Source organism: Micropterus dolomieu, linkage group LG03 (assembly GCF_021292245.1).
Source record: "Micropterus dolomieu isolate WLL.071019.BEF.003 ecotype Adirondacks linkage group LG03, ASM2129224v1, whole genome shotgun sequence".
NCBI lineage: Eukaryota > Metazoa > Chordata > Actinopteri > Centrarchiformes > Centrarchidae > Micropterus > Micropterus dolomieu.
Genome location: NC_060152.1, coordinates 7,890,694 through 7,913,512, shown reverse-complemented (window position 1 = coordinate 7,913,512; position 22,819 = coordinate 7,890,694). Strand labels below are relative to the sequence as shown.

The window sequence follows — 22,819 nt, the reverse complement described above, 5'->3', positions numbered from 1 at the left end:
AAAATGGTTGAACACGTTTTCAAAAATCAAAGTTAAAATACTTTATTCATATACTTTGCCTACAAGTATATACTGTAGCTAAACGAAATGTTACCAATACCAATACTCAATACCAGTAAACAGTAACAATATACAGTGAGCAGTAATATTTATGTGTGTGTGTATATATATATATATATATATATATATATATATATATATATAAAAAGAATGTTGTTTTCCCCTGAGAACGGGATAATTAATTTTCTCATGATCACGAGATGACAAACCATAGCTGAATACAGGGGCTGGCAGGTGCGTTTCTTTAGGATAATTTCAAAGCAATTACCAGTGTCACTGGTTAGTTCAGTTGGTAGAGCACAGGGCTCAGTTTACTTAGTTTGATTCCTGTTCTTGTTGACGTTCTTTTTCTTCTTTTGTGTGTATTATCCTCTTCAGCAAAATTGTAATGAAGAGATTGAAGGGAATCCAATCACACATTTCATGATGGCTATTTCAAAGGTTCCGAAAGCCGTCAGGAAATGTGTAATGTTACATGGATTCCGCTGAATGAGAAGGAATTTCCTCTGCCTGGGAATGATGGGGAAATGAAAAGTCCATAGGTTGATGGATGTGGACCAAGAACTTTTCATAACTTTGTTGAAGAGGATTATGAAAAAGTCCTATGCTCTACCAAGTGAGCTAAATATGATACAACAAATCACACTATAATTACCATTATGGTTATCTCGAAATCACGACAAAATGATGAGTAAAAAAAGTGCAGCCTTGTGCATTTTTCCATCATTGTCATCAAAATCTTAGCCAAAATGTACATCAGAAAATACTTGCAGAGCACACTGTTATATTGCCAAGATGGCTAAACATTTTGACTTGCTTGTTCATAAACAAGACACGAGGACTTGTCGTTCTGATGGCACTGACAAGTTCAATGACATAAAGATTTGCTTTTGAGGATTTTGAGCAAGTTATGGGCTTTTGCAGGTAAACCACTGTGTTGTGCCGTTTGTACTACCTGTTTCGAGAAATGCACTTACTATTTTGGAAAAGTTAAGGATGATTTGAGAAATGCACCAAAGCGACTGAGAAAAACTGTAATTGGAAATAGTGTGATCTAAACTTGTAAATGAAACTATTAAGATGGTAATTATAGGTTAACGTATTGCATATATATTAGTAGAAAGTTAAAAATGAAAAGCTGATTATATGTTGGTTTTATTTAGAATTTTTTTCGAGACAAATGTGACATTAACTGATGAGTTACACTCTATTGTAAAAAACATATAATTATCTGCACAATAGTTTTGAAGCCCCGTAGGTGTAATTTATTGTGACATCTGAGGAGGTCATGTGGGTATTGCACAGGTATTGGGAGGCTGACACTGTATAGATGCACCTATTTACCACAGGTACTATTCAAAAAACCCCTTTATACCACAGTTTGCAACAGCACTATCACTTATACCACCTAGTGGGATTCATAATTACTCAATATAGGTGATTATTTGTTTCAGCACTTACCCACAGGTTGGTTTGGATGTGCGCTCATTCTTCTGTGTTTCAACCCAAACTAGACTTATATCAAAATTATGTACATTAGCCAAGAGCAGCCTTTACTCCGAGCTCTGAAACTGAAGTAAAAAGAAGTTTCTTTTATCAGAATAAAGCGTGTTTTTCGCTTGAGTAGGAAAAAAAAACATTGTGCAATCAACCAAACTGTCTATACTTGATTATAGAGCTATCTTGTACTCTGTATGCTGGTCATTGCACTTCAAAACCACTTGATGATGTTTATCAGGGTCTTGTGTTTTACTACAGAGGATAAATATCATACCCATCACTGTTTAGTCTAAAAAAGTAGGCTGGCCCCCACCTGCAACAAGAAGAGGACTGCGTGCTATCATTTTTGTTTATTGATGTCTTCTACTAAAGCTGCTTCTGTATATCACTCACATTTGAAACCACTGCTCACCTGCTCCCATTGGATGACTTTAAACTTTCAATTTTGAACACTTTTAGAGATGTCTGTAACTGTTGCTGTCTGTATGTACTTATCTCTGTTCTCTTTTCTCCTGCTGTACTCAGGGCTCTTGACAAAGGTGTCAAGGGACAGATTACATGTCAAGGCCAAAATAATTATTACAATTATAATATTATTGATATGCACTTTGTCCAGTTATTTCCTCATTGCTGATATACTAAAACCACAAAATAATAAAATAATGTTGCCACATTCTTTGAAGTGTTATGCTGCAAATCAAAGTCAAGTCTTCCAGGTCTCTGAGTGCTGACTATTAAAATGATACTTGATAGTGCAGTGTTTTTTATATTACATTCAATGCACAGACCCAATAATTTAAGTCTCCATCCACTCAAATAAGTGTTTTGCCTATTGTTACTTCACTTGGATGTGTGAGTTTGACACCAGAAGACCCTCTTTACATTCATTTGCTATAATATTTACAAAATCAGAAGCCAGAGCACAAGATAAACATGAACGAAACAGACACCAGACTGCTTGACGATATGCATTCATAGCCAAGCTACATTTATACTTTTTATCTCTCCCAAAACCAATTAGTTGATGTTTGCCTTGTCGGCTTGTGTGGCACGCTCATGAGCCACAAAAATTCAATGATGACTGGAAACCTGCTACTGTCGTCTTAAAGCTGAAATTCAGCACCTTATCTTCATACTCACTATTTAATTTCATTCCCATGTGATGTAATACAGATACAGTATGTAATATCAAACTCTAAACAAAATATATAACTGCACTTACAGAATATGTGAATATAGATTTTACTTCTATGTGCAGCTCTTTCTAATTGGGTCAGAAGGTTGTAAAAGGATTGGTAAAAGGACATTGGTGTTGGCTGGGTAAAATAAACCACAGATTTCAACAATCAACATTATGAGCCCATTAACTGTCAGGGAAACTCTGGACTTGGAAAGAAAATTAACTGCACTTCCCCCTCCCACTACAGCTACCATCAGGAGCCATTTGAGTAGGGGAAAATCCACCTTCAGACACTCTACAATGTTAGATATGATCAGTTAGCGATGTTCACCAAAGCCTGACAAATGTATAAATATCCTGATGTAAAGTTATAACGGCAATAGCCTAAATTAGGAAAAATACACAACAGGGAGCCTAGAAAAGAAAACACGTGAAAAAATCAAATTTTTGTCAGTGTTTATCCTTGTAGTATGTTTCTCCACTTTCCTCCAATGAATGAGGTCAAGACCAGAGAAATGATTGTTTACAGATGATAATAAGTTGCTCCAAGTTTGCTCTTTTTACTGACATTGCACAAAACAGAACGGATGGTTACAGTGGTTACCGACAAAATGCATGTGCAAGGAAAGCAGACATTATCAGAAATCTTGATAATGCAGTGTGCATGCTGGTGTGACAGTACAAGCTAATCAAGCATGTACACCACGATAATATGACGCTGTGTACCGTATATAGTGATATAAATGGCAAAAAGCATCCTCCGGCAGTGTAAATCAAAGCAATATGCAACATTTTGTCCCATGTTGAATGTCAATGGAGTCTGGAGTGGCCCATCTAAATACTATAGCCTTTCTCGGTGCATTATTATGATCTATTAATAATTTGATACATTAAAAAAAGTTTTAAATTTAAGTTGATTAATTCAATTAGCATTCAAATATAAAAAAAACTAAAGAATGAAAAGATCATAACATGTGATTTTTTATTCCATTTCCCTTTTCTGTCTTTAAATGATCCATTAATAATTGATGTCCTTAATATAATTCAACACTGAAAAATACAAGCATTACGTTGGTGTTCTCCATGTCATCCATCTCTCTCTTCAACCAAATCTCTCCTCTCTCATTCAATCGTCTTTTAAAAACAAATACAAACACAAACACAATAACAAATGTTTGTTTTAAATACAAAAATATCTGACTATATACATAGTACAAAGTGCACAACTAAAACATTTCAAGATGGACATTATATTCAGGATTATGTACTGAGCAGATACTTCCATTTAACTTTTAATCAAAGTACATTTTCTGGAAATGTCAACAATAACATCCATCTTTGAAATGTGTGTCCCACAGCACTACAAACTGTGATTGTGGCAATACACCAGCAGCGGTAATCACTGTGTTTCGTGGAGTTTGTTCTCTGAGTTGCTGGAGTCTTCATTAATAGTGCTACATATCATCCACTGCTTGACGTAGTTAGAATTTGAGCTTTTGTGCTCATGAAATAAATTTGAATCTATCTGTTCTGCAATGTTTGAGTCTGAGGCTCCAGGGCTGCTGCACTCTCCAAAACCACTGTCCATGGTGTCCAAGTCCACGTGAGGGTAGCCGTCTTCTGACTGCTCATTTGAGGCGAATGAGTCAAGTGATACCCTCTCTGGTTCATTAAGCTGGACACGTGGCTGAAAGTTTATACGTTCCACTGATAAGCCATTGGATATTTGGTTTTCATGATGTGATAATCTTCCACTTTGTCTGTCCATCCTGGACATCTGAGGTTCCTCTAAATCATAGCCAGCGTGTTCTCTGTTGTCTTTTTCAAATGAACCAAAGCTTTCTCCATCTTGGTAACTTCTGAGGGTGTTAACAGAGCTTTGTGACACGACTTCGTCCTCAAGCTCTTCTTCTCCAGACAGGGTAACAGTATGGATGGAGATGTGTCCGGTAGAGTGACCGGTGCCCTGTAAACTGCCACCATCCTGGAACAGCAGCAGCGAGTTGCTGTGAGACTGCAGCATATGGAGGAAATTGCCACCTTGCTTCATCTGGTTATCCTTGCTGCAGCTTTGTTTCTCATTGTCCCATTGGAGGACGTCGTGCTGCTTCTCACTCATCATCTGAACATGCGAGTTGATCTTCAGGTAATCATACTCGCTGAATACAGGCTTCACCCACTCCTGCAACAGAGCAAATGAAAGACATTAATTTAAGTATTGGCACAAATAAATGGTAACACTGGTCTATGAATGTTTAACGGAAGAGTTTATTTGCTTTCTTGCTGAGAGAGATGAGAAAGTTGAAAACAGGTAGCTTAGCATAAAGCAGCAGGGGGAAACTGTTAGCCTGGGTCTTGGGCCAATCAGGAATTAGTTATAGCTAACACCTCACAGTAAAAACACAACTTCTCATGTTTACACTTCAGTTTAAGTATGGATTAACAAGTAAGATATAATGCCAGGCTTCCTGTTCCTCCATACTTCCAGTCTTTAAGCTAAGCTATGCTGCTGTTGGCTGCAGCTTACTTTTTAGCACCAAAGTGTAAAAACCTTTTCTATATGTACATTCAAAAACTAAGTGCATGAGGTCATCATTATACACTTTTGTAAAGGGGAGAACCTACTCTTTATCTAATCTTTTTTCAGTATGCATTAAACCACTATCTAACACTTCTTTGTAGTGTGTGTTAAGACACCAGGGCAAGTACCTAAACATATTTATTACTTTCATTGTGCTCAGCAGGACACATGAACATTTACCTACTACTGTAAAGGTCCATATACATCTAATAATTAGCCCAGTACATGCAAAACATAACACTAAAGTATAGGAAAATATGTCATGCTGTGCATGAAGTAAAGACATATAATGTTCTAATTAATATTGAGTGTATGAACGTTTGTGTATATTTTTCGAACAATAATACAATTTTCGGTAAAAACATTTATTGTTACTTTAGGCATCAAACCAGAGGATTTTCTGCAGTCAGATATAAATTAAGTTGATAAGCATTAAATGGACAGAGTGCAAGGATTAACTCCATCTTGAAATGAACTCTGGTATAATTGTGATTTGTACTTTGATGCACTAATGTGTAACTCTCCTCACAAATCTACATCAACATATGCAGGCACCTATATCCTCCATTCGGCAAGGTGATGGCCAGATAAGAATGAATCAGTTTCTTTATGCAAAGGCCACCACATCCTGAGGTACAGAGCTCATCAGCATCACTGACTAGTCTCTGATCTGCTGAGAAAATGCAAGCCGTCTACACCACAAGCATAAGATGTATGTGCAGTCAAACTAGAAAAATAATATCTTAGAAAGTGCAGGTCAGTCTGTTGCAGTAATCCTGAAGATGTGTGGAGTACAAATACAACAGATGAAATGTCTAAAAAGGCCTGCAACTATGACAAAGCACTACACATGTTTCACTCTCACCTATTATTGCACCAGGTTCACATACTGTGCAGAAGAATGCAAATATGAAACTAAATTTAAAACCTTTTATATTTTATATGCAATGTCATCAGCTATGCATTATTTTGAATGAATTTTTTGTAGCTTGCCTTGCCTTGAGGGACAGAGTATTTTGAATTTAATATAATTATAGCACAACATATTCCTCATGGCACATTTGGCATAGTTGAAAAAAGTACAACTATTTAATTATCTCACAAGGACTTCTGCTCTTGATCCATGTATCCTTTTTTGCTTCAGTAGCGCACTCTGCTGACCAATGTTTGTAACTGCACACAGATCTCAAGCTAATGGGTTGGTTGAGCTAGCATGAGAAGTAACAGTCTGTCCAGGAATGACAAAATCAAATATCAAAATATGTATTGACAGAATACCCCAATACATATAATATAATGATATCATAAGGATGACTATTGGTGTTTTTAACTGACACCATATTTAAACACAAAACTCTTAAGAGCCGTAAAAAGTAGAGGACTAGATGATGACGTTAAAGGCATTTATTTTTCTCACTCTGCTAAAACTGACCAATACCAAACAATGTCTACACTCCTGAGGATACTGATATTATTGTGATACACAATGTAAGCCAGCAACACTCAGATCTATCAATGAAGTTGGTCAAAAGTTGTTTTACTGCCTGAAGCCAGAAAAACTGATTTTGTATATATATATATATATATATATATATATATATACACACACACACACACACACATACATACATACATACATACATACATATACACACATACATACATACATATACACACACACACATATATATATACACACACATACATACATATACACACACACACACACACACACATACACATACATACATACATACATATATATATATATATATATATACATACACACACACACACATACACATATATATATATATATATATATATATATATATATATATACATATATATATATATACATATATATATATATATATACATATATATATATATATATACATACACACACACACACACACATACATACATATATATATATATATATATATATACATATATATATATATACATACACACACACACACACACACACATACATACATACACACACACACACATATATATATATACACACATATACATTTACATATATATATAGGGAGTATATTTTGTTGAAAATAAAATCAGTCTATCCTTGGGTGTCAAAGGACAGAAACATTATTTACATATATAATTCTCACTCTGTGCCCCTATCAAGTGAAAAACTGACACAATGACACATCAAAGATATGAAATAGATGTACCGGGGGTATTTTCCACTGGGGCTGGAACAGGTCGGGCTGTCATACACAAATATCTACCCACTGCAGGTTCAGACAGATGAAAAACGAAAAGCCTTTTAAAGCCCCTGCAGACTGAGTCATTCACATCAAGAGGGCCCTTAAATGTAAGTCAAGGGAAAGTCCCATCAAACGGGTCCAGATGTGCTGAAAGTCCCCTCTTGGGCAACACCTGCTGGACCAATTTAGAAATTACACACAAAGCCCAGTGAGCCGAGTTTGTTTTGCTTTCTCTTACCTTGAAGTTCCCTCCATAGTTGTGGTAAAGGGGCTTGAAAAAATCATTTGCCCTGGGGATGTATGTAATCAGCTGGAATTTTTTCTGCCAGTACCTGAAATAAATTTAAAATGATTTCAGAAAAACAACGGAAATAGAAAATGAAAAATAATGGTACATTTATAATTTAATGTCACTTTTGCTGAGGTCATTCGGTTTTCGGTATATGACTTGTGCAAAATTTTATTTGTGATTAAAGATACAGCTTTTTATCTCATCAACAGTAATGCTGATAGTACAAATGGATTTCATAAGAATTATGACACAGTACAAAGCTAGTCATGAGTCAAAGTCACATCTAAAAACTATTCTAAACATTCATGACTTAATAGAACAATTTATTGAGAGGTACAGAATGCGAATCTCCTTTACATTAACAGGCAAAACCCACTTTACTGTCAACAACTTTAGCAGAATGTTCTTCAACTGATCAGCATGTCACAGTGTGTGGAGATCTGCTCACAGAAGATTTAACTTTATCTCTTATTTAATCATTAAAAACTTTTTATCCCAATGTCGCAACCCTAACATCATACAGCAGTCTGCTGCTCATATATAACTTTTATACTCAATGCTTTGAAAGTATTTGACGTCACGATTGTCCACATACTATGGCATGCCCCTATTGTATCATTTATATGTTAACTTGCAGTGTTTTCACCCATTTTGCTCCACTGGCAAGATAGTTTTGAGTGTTGTATGAATAAGTCTGAAACTAGCTAGAACTACTGCAGCCTGATAGAGAGCCTATTTGTGTTAAATCATCTTATGGCATGATAAGCTGACTGTGGCCAGCAAACAAACAAAGAAACAAACAAAAACAAGGCGGCCTGTTTTGTTAGAATAGCGGGACAATATTTATTGCTGTATTTCTGATGATTTCTGATGCATGTCATGCTTATTATTTTTGTGTTGTTTATTGTTATTATTAGTAGGATTGCCTGTTGGGACACAGGGACAATAAACTGTATGCTACTGTATTCAACAATACTGCGATAAGTCCTGCCTTCACGAAGGTTATAATGTTCATGTTTTTGTTGAGGCTGTTTCAGAGAGATGTTGATTGAACATCATGGTGATTTTGTTGGCTGCAATTTGGATAGCTGTTAATCTGACAGATGCTTCTAATATTTTGCCTGCCCTCATTGACATAAAAGCAGTGGACAAAATATTGAAAAACACCTGCAAGTATTACAAGTTCACAGCACCACAAACTGCAGCCTCCCAAATTACTATAAAATCGCTCTAAAACAGATTCAACAAAAATGGAACATTAAAAACCTTCATGGAGGTGGGATGAGTTTTAGCTCAGTGTACCTCCCAAACGGGTTGAATATCACTAATGTCTGCCAAGAAATATGCAAACTGCTGGTACAGCTAATGAGATTCACTGTGAAGTGCTTATGTAAGCGGTGCACTGAACCAAAACCACTTGAAATCATTATAGCTCACAGAAGTTATCTTCTTATCTCATCCTTTAAAATGGATGGAAACAGAAAATAGTGCAAGTGCTAAGTTTATATACTTAATTAAGCTTGTTTTTTTCCCTTGTAACCGTGTGCCCTTAATAAATGAGGTGTTCTCAGTTCTCTGACACTGATGCTCTGCATGACTTCCTATGTCTGCCAGCCATTTCAGTGCAATGTGTCGCTGCACATACAGCACATCAGTGGTTTCTCTATATGTGGGAGGTGATGCCAGGAAAGTGTAAATCGAAGCAGTGAGAAGCTTTGCTAATCATTTACTGGAAGCAACATGTTGCTGACCTTATTAAGACTGACTTTGCTTTCACATTGCAATGTTTTTTGTCTGTGCAATGAATGCAGATGTGTAAATTCAAAGGAAATATGACCTTTAATACGATTTGCAGGTCTTATTTCTATAATTTTAGAAGTTTGTTGAGTCCAAATATATTAATTGTTGCAAGTTTCTCCAAAAGCTGGTAGTAATCAATTAACATCAAACCACCAGTTTGAAATAAAAAGACATAAATGAAGCATAAACATTATGAAGTGGCAAACCCAGACATATTTTGGAAAATATTTTGAACACAAAAATGCGAACCATTGAAATGTTTACCAAGAGACATTTTGAGTACTGAGAATACTTGTAGAAAAAGAAAGTAACTCCAGTGTTTACAGTACTCACGTTTTTTGTAAATAACCCAGCAACAGGAGAGCAAGGACAAGGAGCACAACAGGCAAAATGGGCACGCACCACCAAAATCCCTTACTTCCTGTAAAGGAGAAATAACGTATAAAGTATGCAGTGAGAAACAATTGTCCTGTTTCTGAAATGTTTGTATGATGGATCAGTGCAGAAAGACACACTTGTATGATGATGTGAAGCATAAAAACACAACAAAATAACGTTTGTGACTGGCCTCAATAGTCTGATTTAGACTGAATTTGAAGACAAATTCATATAGGCTGAAATGTACAATGCTCCTCTACCTTCAATCTCTGCAGAAGTTCCTGTAGTCCTCCATTCTGCAGTGGAACTCCACTCACTCCATGGACCCGCATAGAGAAACCCAGGACAGTATTTGCCCTGAACATCCACCGTATAGTTGACACGCGGTTGCAGCTTCTTAGGGTCTAAAAGAATGTGCTTTTGTTCCACTAACAGGGAATAAGCTGGATCCTGTCAGAAAGGAATTAAAAACAGAACAGCTTTGCATGGGAGTCGTCAGTAGAAACACCTCTAAAGTCCAATTCCAGTTTGTGTTTTGGTATTTTATTCATGTATTACCTTTGACAAGTCTTTGCTTTCTCTTATGCGGACAGTGTAAGTGAGACAGTCTTCAGGTGGGTCATAGTTCCAGGTGATGTTGTAGAATCCGTCAGTGTTTGTCACTTGAACATTGAAAGGAGGCGGAGGTTTCACTGTGAAAGTAAAGTCCCATGGGGACATGGGGAATATTATGAAATTGAAAATGAGTGTATGCCAAGAATGCTCTACGCCACAAGGGTAAAGCAGGTGGGTGGGCGTTGCCAAACGACAATTGGGGTAAGTTGGGAAAGTTGCAAGTATGATTATTGCCATCTCTGGATTCTCTGAACTTTAAAAAAAACAATACAGAAAATGCTGTTGTCTGTGACCTTTTTTAATTTCTGTGTTATCCTCCAATCTGTTCAGCAGAAATGAATATGAATACTGAAATGTCAAATCACGTAGTTATTATCAGTTTAACTTACCAACATCACTCAATGCCCAGCTGGATGACTCACTGGCATTCATTAATACATGATCACCTTGTTGACTGGCAGTACACATTGTTCCAATGGATGCAACGTCCTCAAGCATTTCCGGATACATTATGCACCAGGATTGAAGCGGTGTTACTTCACAGCTGCCAGTAACATTAAGTTGTCCATCACTACAACAGATAAAGACATCAAAAACATGTTAGGTTTCTTCAGTCAGTGCACTGACCAAACACTGACATAAGATCTGGAGTTGGTTCCCGGGTGCTGCACAGCGACTGCCCGCTGTTCCATGAGGGATGGATTAAATACAGAGGATGGATATTGCAACATGTATGTGTATGTGACAAATAAAAGTACATTTACATTTAAAGAGTGTGTTATAATCAGTAATGCCCTGTGACACAAGTCGACATCTCAGTACCAAGGGTTGTAGTTTCATTTTGATGTTGTTTTAGAGCAAGACTGATGCAGCGCAGGTATATAAAGAGCTTCAATTCACATCATCAATGTCTGTTTAGGGCAAAAACACATCAGAGGGACAAAAGCAAAGCTTGGTGTTGTTTACTTTTTTACCCGTCATAGAAAGAACATTAAATATCTCACAGTAATGCTTCTTGTAAGTGTGTTTCACATAAGTCCCTCTCCATGTATGGAGCTGTTAAAAGCTCAGGACAATAAATTAACTGGCCAAAACTTATATTAATTTAATTTATTATGTTATTTTTTTATTATCATTATTATTATTATTATTATTAATCTGCAGAATAGTTTCTCAATGACGTTAAAAAAGAAAAAAGTCAGAAAAATCCGTCTAACCTGTTATAATTTCCAGTAGCCAAAGGTGAAGTATTCAAATAATTATTTTGATTAAAAGTACAAAACCCAAACATATTTAATTTATTATCGTATATGACAAATAAAAGCATCAAATCCTCACATTTGAGATGCTGGAGCCAGTGATTGTTTGGCATTTTTAATTGAAAAATGACTCAAACGATGAATTGATTATCAAAATAGTTGTTAGTTAAGTCTTCGCAGTAGTTTAGAAACTGTATCATCTTTACATAATTTGTCCACCAGGGAGCACTTTCACCCTCTAGATACATATCTTGGTTCCAATACTTAAATATTCAAATTTAAGAAATCCTTCTAAAAGATGTTTGTTAATGTTATACTTTAATGTAAAGTACAATCAATGGCATGCATGCATGTAGCCCACTGTTATTGAATTTACATTTTACATTTCAGACATCAGTGAAGGGTGTTACTATTGAAAATATTTGGATGGAAATACTTTCATGCAAGCGGTCTCTTCAGCACCCTGCAGTGTTTCCATTTGAGCAGAGCAATCCTTCTGATGCAATGCCATATTCAAAAGTTTCCAACACGGCAAGAACAACTGTCGTCATAACATCTATTAAATTGTTACGAGCACAATATTCAAAATGACCCAAGCAGGTGATACTGTCATGATAATGTGTAATTTAGAGGGTAAAACCAACAGCTAGCTCCCAGATTACCATTGCTATGATGAAGTCACATATTGTATAATGCACCAACATACAATAAAGCACACTGATTAACAGCAAGACTAAAGACAACCTGTACCTGCACTTGACTTCTAGGATGACAGGATGTGTTGGCACAGAGCCTGCACAGGAACAGTTCAATGAGACATTGTAGTCTGTTGAGCAGGTGACTTTGCACAAAGAAGTGACTGCGACAGAAAAGAAACGTGCGGTTAAATATACAACGCTGCATTTAAATATGACATTCGTGCTCTACGGATGTCTAGTCTTTTAAATGATTTTACCAAGGCAATCTCACTGACATCAAGAATCTAATTTTCAAGGAAAACGTGGCCGTGCCATTAAGACAATCACATAACAATGTACAAGAGTTTAGGTTCATCTTAAATTAAGTACTTTAAGTGGGGAACTGCCTTTAGAAATTCATATCAATACAAGAAGATAACAGATATTAGATAAGCCAACTTACCACCATAAATAAACAAATGGAGGTCCCACAGCAGCAATAAGAGCACAGATTTCAGAGCCATGGGGACTGTAGTGGAAAAATACAGATGACACACTGATGGTCACGGATAGGTACAAGATAAATAGATAAGACGTTCTTTTGTTAAAAGCACACCACTTCAGCGAAATGTGTATGAAACAGTATTCCCAGAAGAGCTATGTAATGTGTTTCTCTTTTGGTGGCATAATTTAATACCAATGAGAGCGTTCTAACGAATGGGCGTATGTCACTATTGATTGAGAACTGACTGACAGGTTATCAGCCACTGTTCAGACAGAAGGAACACAGCTGCTGAAACCAAACACAGATATATTTGTTTTAAATTTGTTTTGAGGCCCCCCCCCCAAAAAGAACACAACAAAAAAACAAACTACAACTAAACGTGGGGAAAAGAGTCAGCCTTCCTGTGGGATTTGCTGCTAATTTAGGACAATGGTTAGTTAGTTATCAAATAAGTCTATCTACAATCTCAGATGTAGTCAACATTATGATTAGCAAACATCAATAATTAAATACATCAGTATAAGAACATCAATGCTTACTGGTCAGAATTAAAAGGTAATTAAATAAATAACAAATTTTATCTTAAACCAGCTTACATCTTAAAAAAAATTTAATTTTCATCAACATTTTTTGTTCTCATTTCTAATATGTTTAAAGAATCGACCAACCTACCTTTTTTTAAAATGAAAAACCCTGCCAATTAATCAGTCAACAAGCCAACGGAGTCACTAATGCACTGATGTCTGTGTGAGAATGTCTAATGGAACAATGTCATAGCAAAGGCGTCATCATGAGTGGTGTGACTAAGGATGTGGTTTCAGACCTTTGAGCGGTGTCTGTGTGGTGCCTTCCCACCACATCCACGCTGCTGCTATGAATATGCAAAAGCTAACCAGAAGAAAAAAAAGTCAACAGGAAACTGAAATGATCTTCTACATAATAATTAAGCCATCATATTTGTGACAGCTACATAAAGGAATACAAATAATTCTCTTTTTTTACATGTTAAATAAATTTTCAGTTGAGGAAATGACATAAAAATAGACATTGATGAACTTTAAGCATCCTTTTCTTCACCAAGTGAAGTTCTACTGACTGTCAAAAATGTCTTCATTATTACAAAGCACCTCCTTACTCATATAATTTTTAACATTTACTCAAAACACGACCAATATAGCTTTCAGTACTGAGATGATTCTAAACACTGACACAGGAGATATGATACTTTTAGAAGACCCTTATCACACACCTACATGGATATAATAGCAGTTTATCAGGGGTTTTTAGTCATTTCCAGCAGTGTCTTGTTTGGCACTAAATGAGTCATAATCATGTTGTGGAGCCCCTCAGAGGTCACTAATTAAGGTCAAGGTCATTTAAAGTTAGCTTAAATGTTATTAACTCAGAGCATTTTGAGCTAGATTTACACGGCATCCACCAGAAGCTGAATTGTAAGAATCCTGCCATTTAAACTTTATTACTGCAAAATAACAGCTTTTGTTTTGTACAATGGGTGGGCCTTTGTGGTAGTATTCAAATCAGCAAGTAGGTGTACAGACACATCTCATTTAATGTCATTGTATCAATATAAGTCAAAGCCAAATGCCACTCTAACACAAAAATACCACAAAGCTTTGCACCTGCAGTGCTTTGGACCACTTTGGAGGTGATGGTTTGTCACAAAAGCACAAACTGAACAGTAAATACCACCTTTGTAAAGCTGTTCCTGCCATTGCTCTTGAGCAAGACACTGATCTTAAAACTGGGTTAGGTCTCCAGGAGCTGCACCACAGAGCCACAACGATATGTCAATTAACATAGTGTTTTCTCAAGCAAAATGCAAACAATTGACAGTCCCAGCTTCTCAAATGGATTAGTGCAATGTTCCTACCCTTTAGAAAGTAAGTTTGGGCTGGGCCCTGAGTTCTTTTAGAATATAGTTGCTTAATATCAACACTGAAACTCAGACTGTTTCTCAATCTGCGTGCTTTTCTGTACTGGTGTTCTTGTGGACTTGTGAAACATCATGAGTCGCAGCCAAAGTACTGTTCCAATTCCAAAGTCCGCATCTAGCCAAATACAGTCAAATACCCGAATGTGTTCTTGCTCCGCCCGTTTTACCGAGCCTGCATCGGTGGTGACTTGTGTGGACTTCGGATAGCCAGATCTCCCAGAATGCTTTTCGCCGCCAAAAAGCTGAAATGTCGGACGAGAAAACTCACAACTGTAACTTCTAAGACTGCTGTTGGCTAGTGTCAACTATCTTAACTTCCCATGTAGTCAAAATGTAAAACTCAAATATGATAACTGGCTTTCAAATAAAACAATCAAACACCACTCTGGTATATGATTAAATAAGTTCTCTTCGTTGGAAAAATATTTAATAAAATTAATGCAAAATAAACAATTGGTGCAATATACAATAAATCACATTTCAAGTTTCCCTCCTTTCACACAGGATCTGAGGTAATTCAGTAGTTCTGTAGCAAGATAACAATACCACAGTTCACTACAAATGCACTTTAACTGTAACAAATATCAGTGGGCCCACACTGTAACACCCGGCAAAATCACTTGAAACAACGTTGCAGGCCTGATGCATGGCTTGTGTACGTTGAGACCCCAAACCAAATGGTCGTTTCACACACACCGACCCCGCCCAACCAACCTGTTCAGCAAAAAAAAACAAGAAAACTGGACTCTGATGGTAATTTGTTTTAACAAGCTAGATAAAAGATAACGCCCTGGCAGTGGCAAATAGCTTTGGTTTAATATTTGATTTGATTACATTAATGTTATATTTTATTGCTACTGTGTAAAGGGAATACTGCTGGTAAATTCAATTCAATTCAATTTATATAGTGCCAAATCACAACAACAGTTATCTCACAGCGCTTTTCATAAAAGAGCAGGTCTAGACCGTACTCTATGATGCTATTTACAGAAGCCCAACAGTTCCCACCAAGAGCAAGCACTAGGCGACAGAGGCAAGGAAAAACTTCCTTTAAAGTGTTTGCAAACCACATGTTATTGCACTTTTGTGTATATAGCAGTAAATTAAAATTGCACAATACACTACTTTAGAATTCATTATTCAATTTTACCTGTAACAATGCGATTAATTACAAGGAAATCATGTGATTAATCGCTATTAATTAATTAATTTATTCATTAACAAAATAATTAGCGGAATAATCATTAGTCGCAGCCTGCTCTACAGTGGCTAATAACTAGGATGGATTCAATGGAGATGATACATTTCCCCTTTTTCAAACCCAATTTTTGTGACCTCAGAACCAACATGCACCTTTATGCAGCTGCTGTGTCTTCACTGCCATTAGAGATCACTGTAAAAGAGGTTTAACTTGAACCTGCTGCAGTTTACAGATCTTCTCAATTGCTCTGATGTGCTACTGAATAGACTGCAAAGGCATTTACTTAACTTTAAATGATATCTGGTTCTTTAAACAGACATGAAAAAAGAGTGGTGTAACACAAGTGCAGACTGAGAACAGATTTCACCTGACAGTCTTCTGACAATATTCTCAGTTTCAGAACACACATAAGATGTACAAAACCTTTCACTGTAATCAGTATGAAGGGACACGCCAGGTTGGTTACATTACTGTACAGACAGTAAAAAAAATGAAAATAAAAAATGGAAGCAGAAAGTGTCCCATTTGCAGCTGTGATGTAAGGGTGTGGGAAACTAAGTGTTTTTTCAGTGTCATATTGGACAGTGTGAGGTTCCATCAGTCTACTGCAGCAGCAGCAGTTCAGTCTAAAATATAAATCTCTCTTAGGTGTGATGTGGATGAAAGACTATGGCTTAATGTAAATGACAGGCAAAATATGAAGAACAGGCTTCCTTAAATATTTGCTATTATTTTGTTTATTTCCACTAAATGACTGCAGATGTGAACTTGTGATTTCATTCAGTGTTTAAAAAGAAAGTTGTTGTTGAGGAGGTTTTCACAGTAGCATTTTCTCTTTAAATGTACGTATGTAATTTTGGTGATTATATTAAGAGTTAATACAACAACTTTTGGAGTTTTTGGCATTTGTGTCACCTGTTCTCAAAACTGGATCTTTTGTTTCTAACGCTAACTAAGGTTTAGTATATCTCTATTGGAGGGGACATTAATATTGCTCATGCCATTTTGACCAGGGATCTCATTTATTACTGTTGCATACATCAGATAGACTAAACAACTGCAGAACAGAGTGTCAATAGTTTTTCCTGTTCACCTCAACCAAATGAACTAGGTAAACTGATAAAATTATCGTCATTGGTTGAGGATCCAAGATATCAAATAGCATGAAAGAATTGCAGAACTGGAGTGTCAGTAGTTTTTAATAATTCCTTCTAATGCTATGCATATACCATATATGTACCACCCAGAATGATTTTGTTTTCATAAAACCCTGAGACACTGCGGTGGCTGCCGCACACACTCTGCCTCCTCCAGTCACCTCACCCGGCACACCTTCCCCACCAGTAGCAGCCACGCTCTGGAGGTTGGGTGCAATTAGTTTTTTGCCTTCACCTTTAGATCTAAACACTTATTTTTTTATATTTCAAGTACTGGTCTGTTTGATGAACTCACTGTAGGCAAGGTATTATGAGTCTTTATTTTGGCACAAGCCATTTTTTTTGTTTTTACGCACATACACTTTTAGTAAGGATGTCTGTGAAGGTTCTCAGTCATCCAGGACATAGTTATCCAACGATGGTTGAGGTCAAGTTCTACTTCAGAACTGACTCTTGAATGAGGGACGAAACGTCTTCTAGTATCTTCAACCACGTCCAGTTGCCCTTGACCTCAACCTTCGTTGGATTTTAGTAAGGATCCTACGCACTGGTTTATAAATGAGACCAAAGGTCATTTTCACAATGAGACAGATTATTAAGATATGTGTAAACTAAAATTATAAAACGGGTAGCTCAAATCAACCAATCAGATTGGTTCATAGTAGTGATATAATGAGCGGATACAATGGGTATGACGATGAATTCCTTTGCACATATCCGTATCACGGATCACAAACAGGGTTTGAGTTATAATCTGAGCTTCGTGGGGGTTCTCACGCCCCATTTACACCTGGTATTAAAATGTGCATCTTACCGGCAGAGATAAATAAAGTGAGAGAGAGACAGAGAAAGAGAGAAATCATTGCTTATTACGTGATTCAACATTTCCCTCTCTCACACACACAAAAACGCACGCACACACACACACACACACACACACACACACACACACAGCACTCCACTACTTGCCCCAGATGTTTGCGATATTGCAGCAAAGTTTAAGTTTCAATAGCCTGTTCAAAAGACTATTGCTCAAGGAGAGACGCAATTACGCCCCTTATGGTAGGAATAATATTAAAGTGTTATTATTTACGTTATGTTATTATATACGCTCTGCTGGCCGCCAGCACATAAGAGCAAGCATATTATAAGTTACCAAAATCAATCTCCTGATGCTGGACACTTTTTTGTGGCTGCACAACAGAGGGTATGCGCGTGACGTCGTGGAACGCAGTTCAATTCAATTCAATCTAGCTTTATTGGCATGAATGTAAAACAACAATATTGTCAAAGCTACAAATAAATGACAAAAGAACAATTAATTTTAAACAGTTCATTAATGACTATAAAAGTAATAATAATTATTTATATATGTGTGTGTTATTTATGTATGTGTGTATATATATATATACACACACACACACACACACACACACACACACACACACACACACACATACATACAGTATATATATATATATATATAAAATAAAGTAAATAAAACACAAAGTGTTTGTGTGTGCGTTAAAAAAATTAAAATAAATCAATAAAACAGTAAACACATCTAAAATGGGAAACAGCTGGATCACTGTCGAGTCCGACTGCTTTTAGTTTGCTAAACGCAGCCATGGTAACAGATGTTTTGCCACTCAGGCCAGCGTGTTCCGGAAGGGAAGTGACATCAACACATACTCTCTGCAACGGCAACGTGCAAACAGTTATACATAAATAGTTTTTAATTCTAGTCTTTCATGTATGTTGCTTAGCAACCGTCATGTACTATGTAGCCTACCAGGAGCCTGGTGGAACTACTTTTTGTATTCATAAAGAAATGTCTGTTGATGAAATAAAACAAAGTCAAATTATAGTGCATCTGTCTGCCTACTTTCTTTTTGCCATACTTGGTAACCTTCGTGTCGGGCCGAACAACGGCCTGTCGTGAGCTATTGCTTAAACAGGTGGTATTATGCTCATTTTCAGGTCCAAAATCCCGTTTATGGGTTGTACCAGAACAGGTTTACATGGTTTAATTTTCAAAAAACACCATATTGTTTGTCATACTGCACATTGCTGCAGCTCCTCTTTTCACCCTGTGTTGAAGGCTTCGTTTTAGCTGTGGAGTGATACATCTTGTCTCTAAATGATCTTTGTTGGGAGTTGCACCTGTGCAGTTCCTAGTTAAGGACTATTAGCCAATCAGAAGCAGAGAAGGGCGGGTCTGCCAAAAGCCGGTAAACAGCTTCGGTTTAGCTGTAGCCTACATGGACTGGAGCAAGAGTTTCCGAGTGGTGAGTTATTAACCTGTAACAAAAGTATTTTTCATCCATAAAGTTATAACCGAGCTCTGTCTCTACATCACAGTAACATCTTTATGTCCATTGACTGCCTGGACGGTAGCTAGTGTTTGGAAGGGAGAGGAGGTGTGTGCTGCAGCTCAGTGTTTTTCCACCGGTGTTTGAGAGGGCGTGTCGGACTAGCCACTTGGCGAGCGTTATATGAGGTGCATTTAGCTTTCATCCCTGTGACGTCACAAGGATGAAAACCGGCCGTTACAGGGGCAGTCTGAAGGCATCTTACAAGACAGGAAGAGATCGTTTGAGCTGTTTGGAATAACATTCAATGCTTCGCTGTCCTGTTAGACACCTTCTGAGACAACAGTTTAGCCCGTTTCGAACAAAGCCATGGTCATATATCCAGGCAGAGAATGCTGGCCAGTCCACAAAGGAACATGCAGCCCCATCCCTGCGGCAAACTGGTAAATACATAAGACAATGGCCAATCAGAAGACAGCGGGCTTTGGAGGGGGGTCTCAAAGAGACAGGAGCATCTACAGCTTGTAGACAGATGCTGAAATGAAGACCTACACGAAGTGCCAGTATAAGATAGAACATTTTTGTTTGGAACTTTGAATCATACAAAGCTACCATAGAGGAGCACAGAAGTACAATATAGGAGGTCAACTTTAATTCTTAAGTTTGTCAGAAAGATTAAAATCCAATTTTAGAGATACATGGTTTTCATTGGACAGGAAGTTGTACTGAAAAGTAACTAGAAACTAAATCTGTCAGACAAATTTATTGGAGAAGAAAGTAAAATATTTGCGTCTGAGATGTTGTGGCATAGAAGTACAAAGTTTCATAAATTGAAAATACTCAAGTATAGCACAAGTACCTCGAGTTGTCAAGTGCAGAATGAAATCAATATTAAAGCACAATGGTATGATGACAGACACAGTGTTAGCTACAAACTAGGACACTTTGAGTTCCAGCTAGAAATGAGTTGTGTAATGTGAGTGATAATATACCTTTGTTCATGAGACTCTGCAATCCTCCTCTCACGCACACCTCCCATTTGATGTAGACAGTCTCAGTGGCAGGTTTTCCCACAGGGATGGCTACACTGCAGCCATGTGAGTGCACAGTGTTCACTTGAGGATTGGAGATCTATGCTGCTGAAGCGCCACATGAGATGCAAAGGTTGAAGAAATGCCTTCTTCTCCACTCTGCAGACAGTGATGTGGGCATTGCTGTTTCAAGACAGAGAAAGAATGATGTATCTGAAGAAAGAGAGGACCATGTCTTCTCATGAGGGGAGGGAAGATTGACATATCAGACCAACAGCCTTTCTCAGAATAAAATGGATATCAAACAGTGAATGATTCCACTTTGTTGTTGCTTTCATTTTATTGGTGTCTCTTAGTCCTATGGCTTTATTATTTTACTTTTGTAAAGTACTTTGTGACTTGTTCTGGGAAAAGTTCTGTATTAAATCTACTTTACTACTACTACTGGTCTGATATGGAGGTGATGATATTACCCAACAGGTTCAAAGGTGTTACAAACCTGCCATGAAACCTTAAACATGCTTTAAAAATCTGCTCCACATTAAAAAATCTGCTCCACATTAAAAACTTAAAAATTACAATAAATTATATTAAATTCATCTAATGTGTGGAATACAATATGGCTTTTCAGAGGCGCCTTTCCTGACAAGACTGGATGGAATCTTATGAAATTTTTGGGTAAGAAAAGCAGTCCCCCAAGAGAATACCAGTATTACTACTAGGCTTTAAAATAAATATTGTTGAAATACTGACTGGCGCGCGCGCGCGCACACACACACACACACACACACACACACACACCTAATTTCAGTAACGGGAATAAAGCAGAAGCGCTATAGCAGCTATCCAAGCATACTCACTGGGGAACTCCGTTATGTGTTGCTTATTTCGTTTTCACATCGTTGTCTCTCATGATTTGAATCAGTAACGTTAAGCGGTCACGAGAACCAGTCTGAAATGGTGATCTCAGACTGGATGATGATGGAGTTGCAGTTTATTTTCAGATTGCTCGTCTCCACTTGTCCATCTCGTACACCACCCGGAGTCCATTACAGTCGTAATTGCCACTTTTGGTGCATTAAAACGAGAACCCCTTCTTGTGTAACAGCGCAGTAGTACCTTTTTGTATACGGTCCATGAGTAGTACATTTGGGACTATAACGTTATGTTCTCAACGTCAACTGTCCTTTAACTGATAGCTAGCTAACTGTTAGCGTAGCACCCTTTTCTCGCAATAAACGGGATATTTTGATTGGAGCCAATAAATGTTGCTTGTCTACGATTTGCTATTATTAACTGAGAAACAAAAGTAAAATCAAACACCGTCTCACTTGCAGCAGGCAGTACAGTTTACTAACAGCTTGACGATGACTTCTTCGACTGTACTTGATGTTGTAAACCCACAGCGCCAACCTCTGGTGTGATCACGTTAGTGCTACTTAATCTCAGGCTTGTCAGGCTTTAAAGAAAACAGTACTCTATAACTTTATTTTCGAATCTCGAAAAATAAAAACTCCCACCCCCCACACACACTGATATTATGACTTAATTCTCGAAATCTCAGAATGATATGTTTTTAACAGCGGCCCAAATACTACGACGTAGTTTGCAGACTACATCAAAGTCAAATGTTGTTCTCTCGCTAATTTGCTGCTGACCGTTTGTTTACCAAATACACTGACTGTACACGGATGGACAACAGTGCTTATATTTTAATTTGTTTGATAAAATCTATTGCTTGGGACAATTCTGTAGTCTCTGGATGTTATAGGGACACACCTAATTCTACACCCTTATAGGCTATGTTTTATATGCAGTGAAATTTGACAGATAGCTATAATACTAAAGCTCAAAGTCATAAAATAAGATTTTTCTTTACAGTAAATAGATCATTCAGGCTTATTACATCAAGAAAATACTTACAGTTAAGGAAGTGGTGTTCTCCTGATTGAAACTCTGTTGCTCAGATTCCGGGCAGATCAAGGAACTGATCCCATACAGAGGATGTAGCCTAGTTAAAAGTTAACCTTTTGCTGGTTAAAATAAATTAACCCCTTGTGTTGCATATTTAGAGTAT

General features: G+C 37.1%; 1 protein-coding gene across 4 annotated transcripts; it reads right to left on the bottom strand.

Annotated features, from left to right (window-relative positions):
• Positions 1-3,182: 3,182 nt before the first annotated feature.
• On the bottom strand, positions 3,183-22,190 carry il21r.1 (interleukin 21 receptor, tandem duplicate 1). Of its 4 annotated transcripts, none has more exons than XM_046045836.1 (10): positions 22,074-22,190; positions 20,704-20,925; positions 13,046-13,111; positions 12,656-12,764; positions 11,036-11,217; positions 10,590-10,723; positions 10,292-10,481; positions 9,987-10,074; positions 7,800-7,893; positions 3,183-4,922 (listed from the first exon to the last, which is right to left on the bottom strand). In XM_046045836.1, the coding sequence occupies exons 2-10, from the start codon at positions 20,711-20,713 to the stop codon at positions 4,140-4,142; spliced, it is 1,656 nt and encodes a 551-aa protein (XP_045901792.1). In that variant the 5' UTR covers positions 20,714-20,925; positions 22,074-22,190; the 3' UTR covers positions 3,183-4,139. The 4 variants fall into 4 exon arrangements, with proteins under 4 accessions (XP_045901792.1, XP_045901790.1, XP_045901793.1 ...); XM_046045834.1 differs by having other exon boundaries at positions 21,603-22,128; XM_046045837.1 differs by having other exon boundaries at positions 22,101-22,119.
• Between the last annotated feature and the right edge of the window lie 629 nt (positions 22,191-22,819).

Coding starts and splice junctions, on each gene's coding strand:
- il21r.1 (XM_046045836.1), bottom strand. Junction 10,075..10,291: donor AACTTCTGCAGAGATTGAAG/GTAGAGGAGCAT, acceptor TCTCCTTTACAG/GAAGTAAGGGATTTTGGTGG. Junction 7,894..9,986: donor CTGGGTTATTTACAAAAAAC/GTGAGTACTGTA, acceptor AATTTATTTCAG/GTACTGGCAGAAAAAATTCC.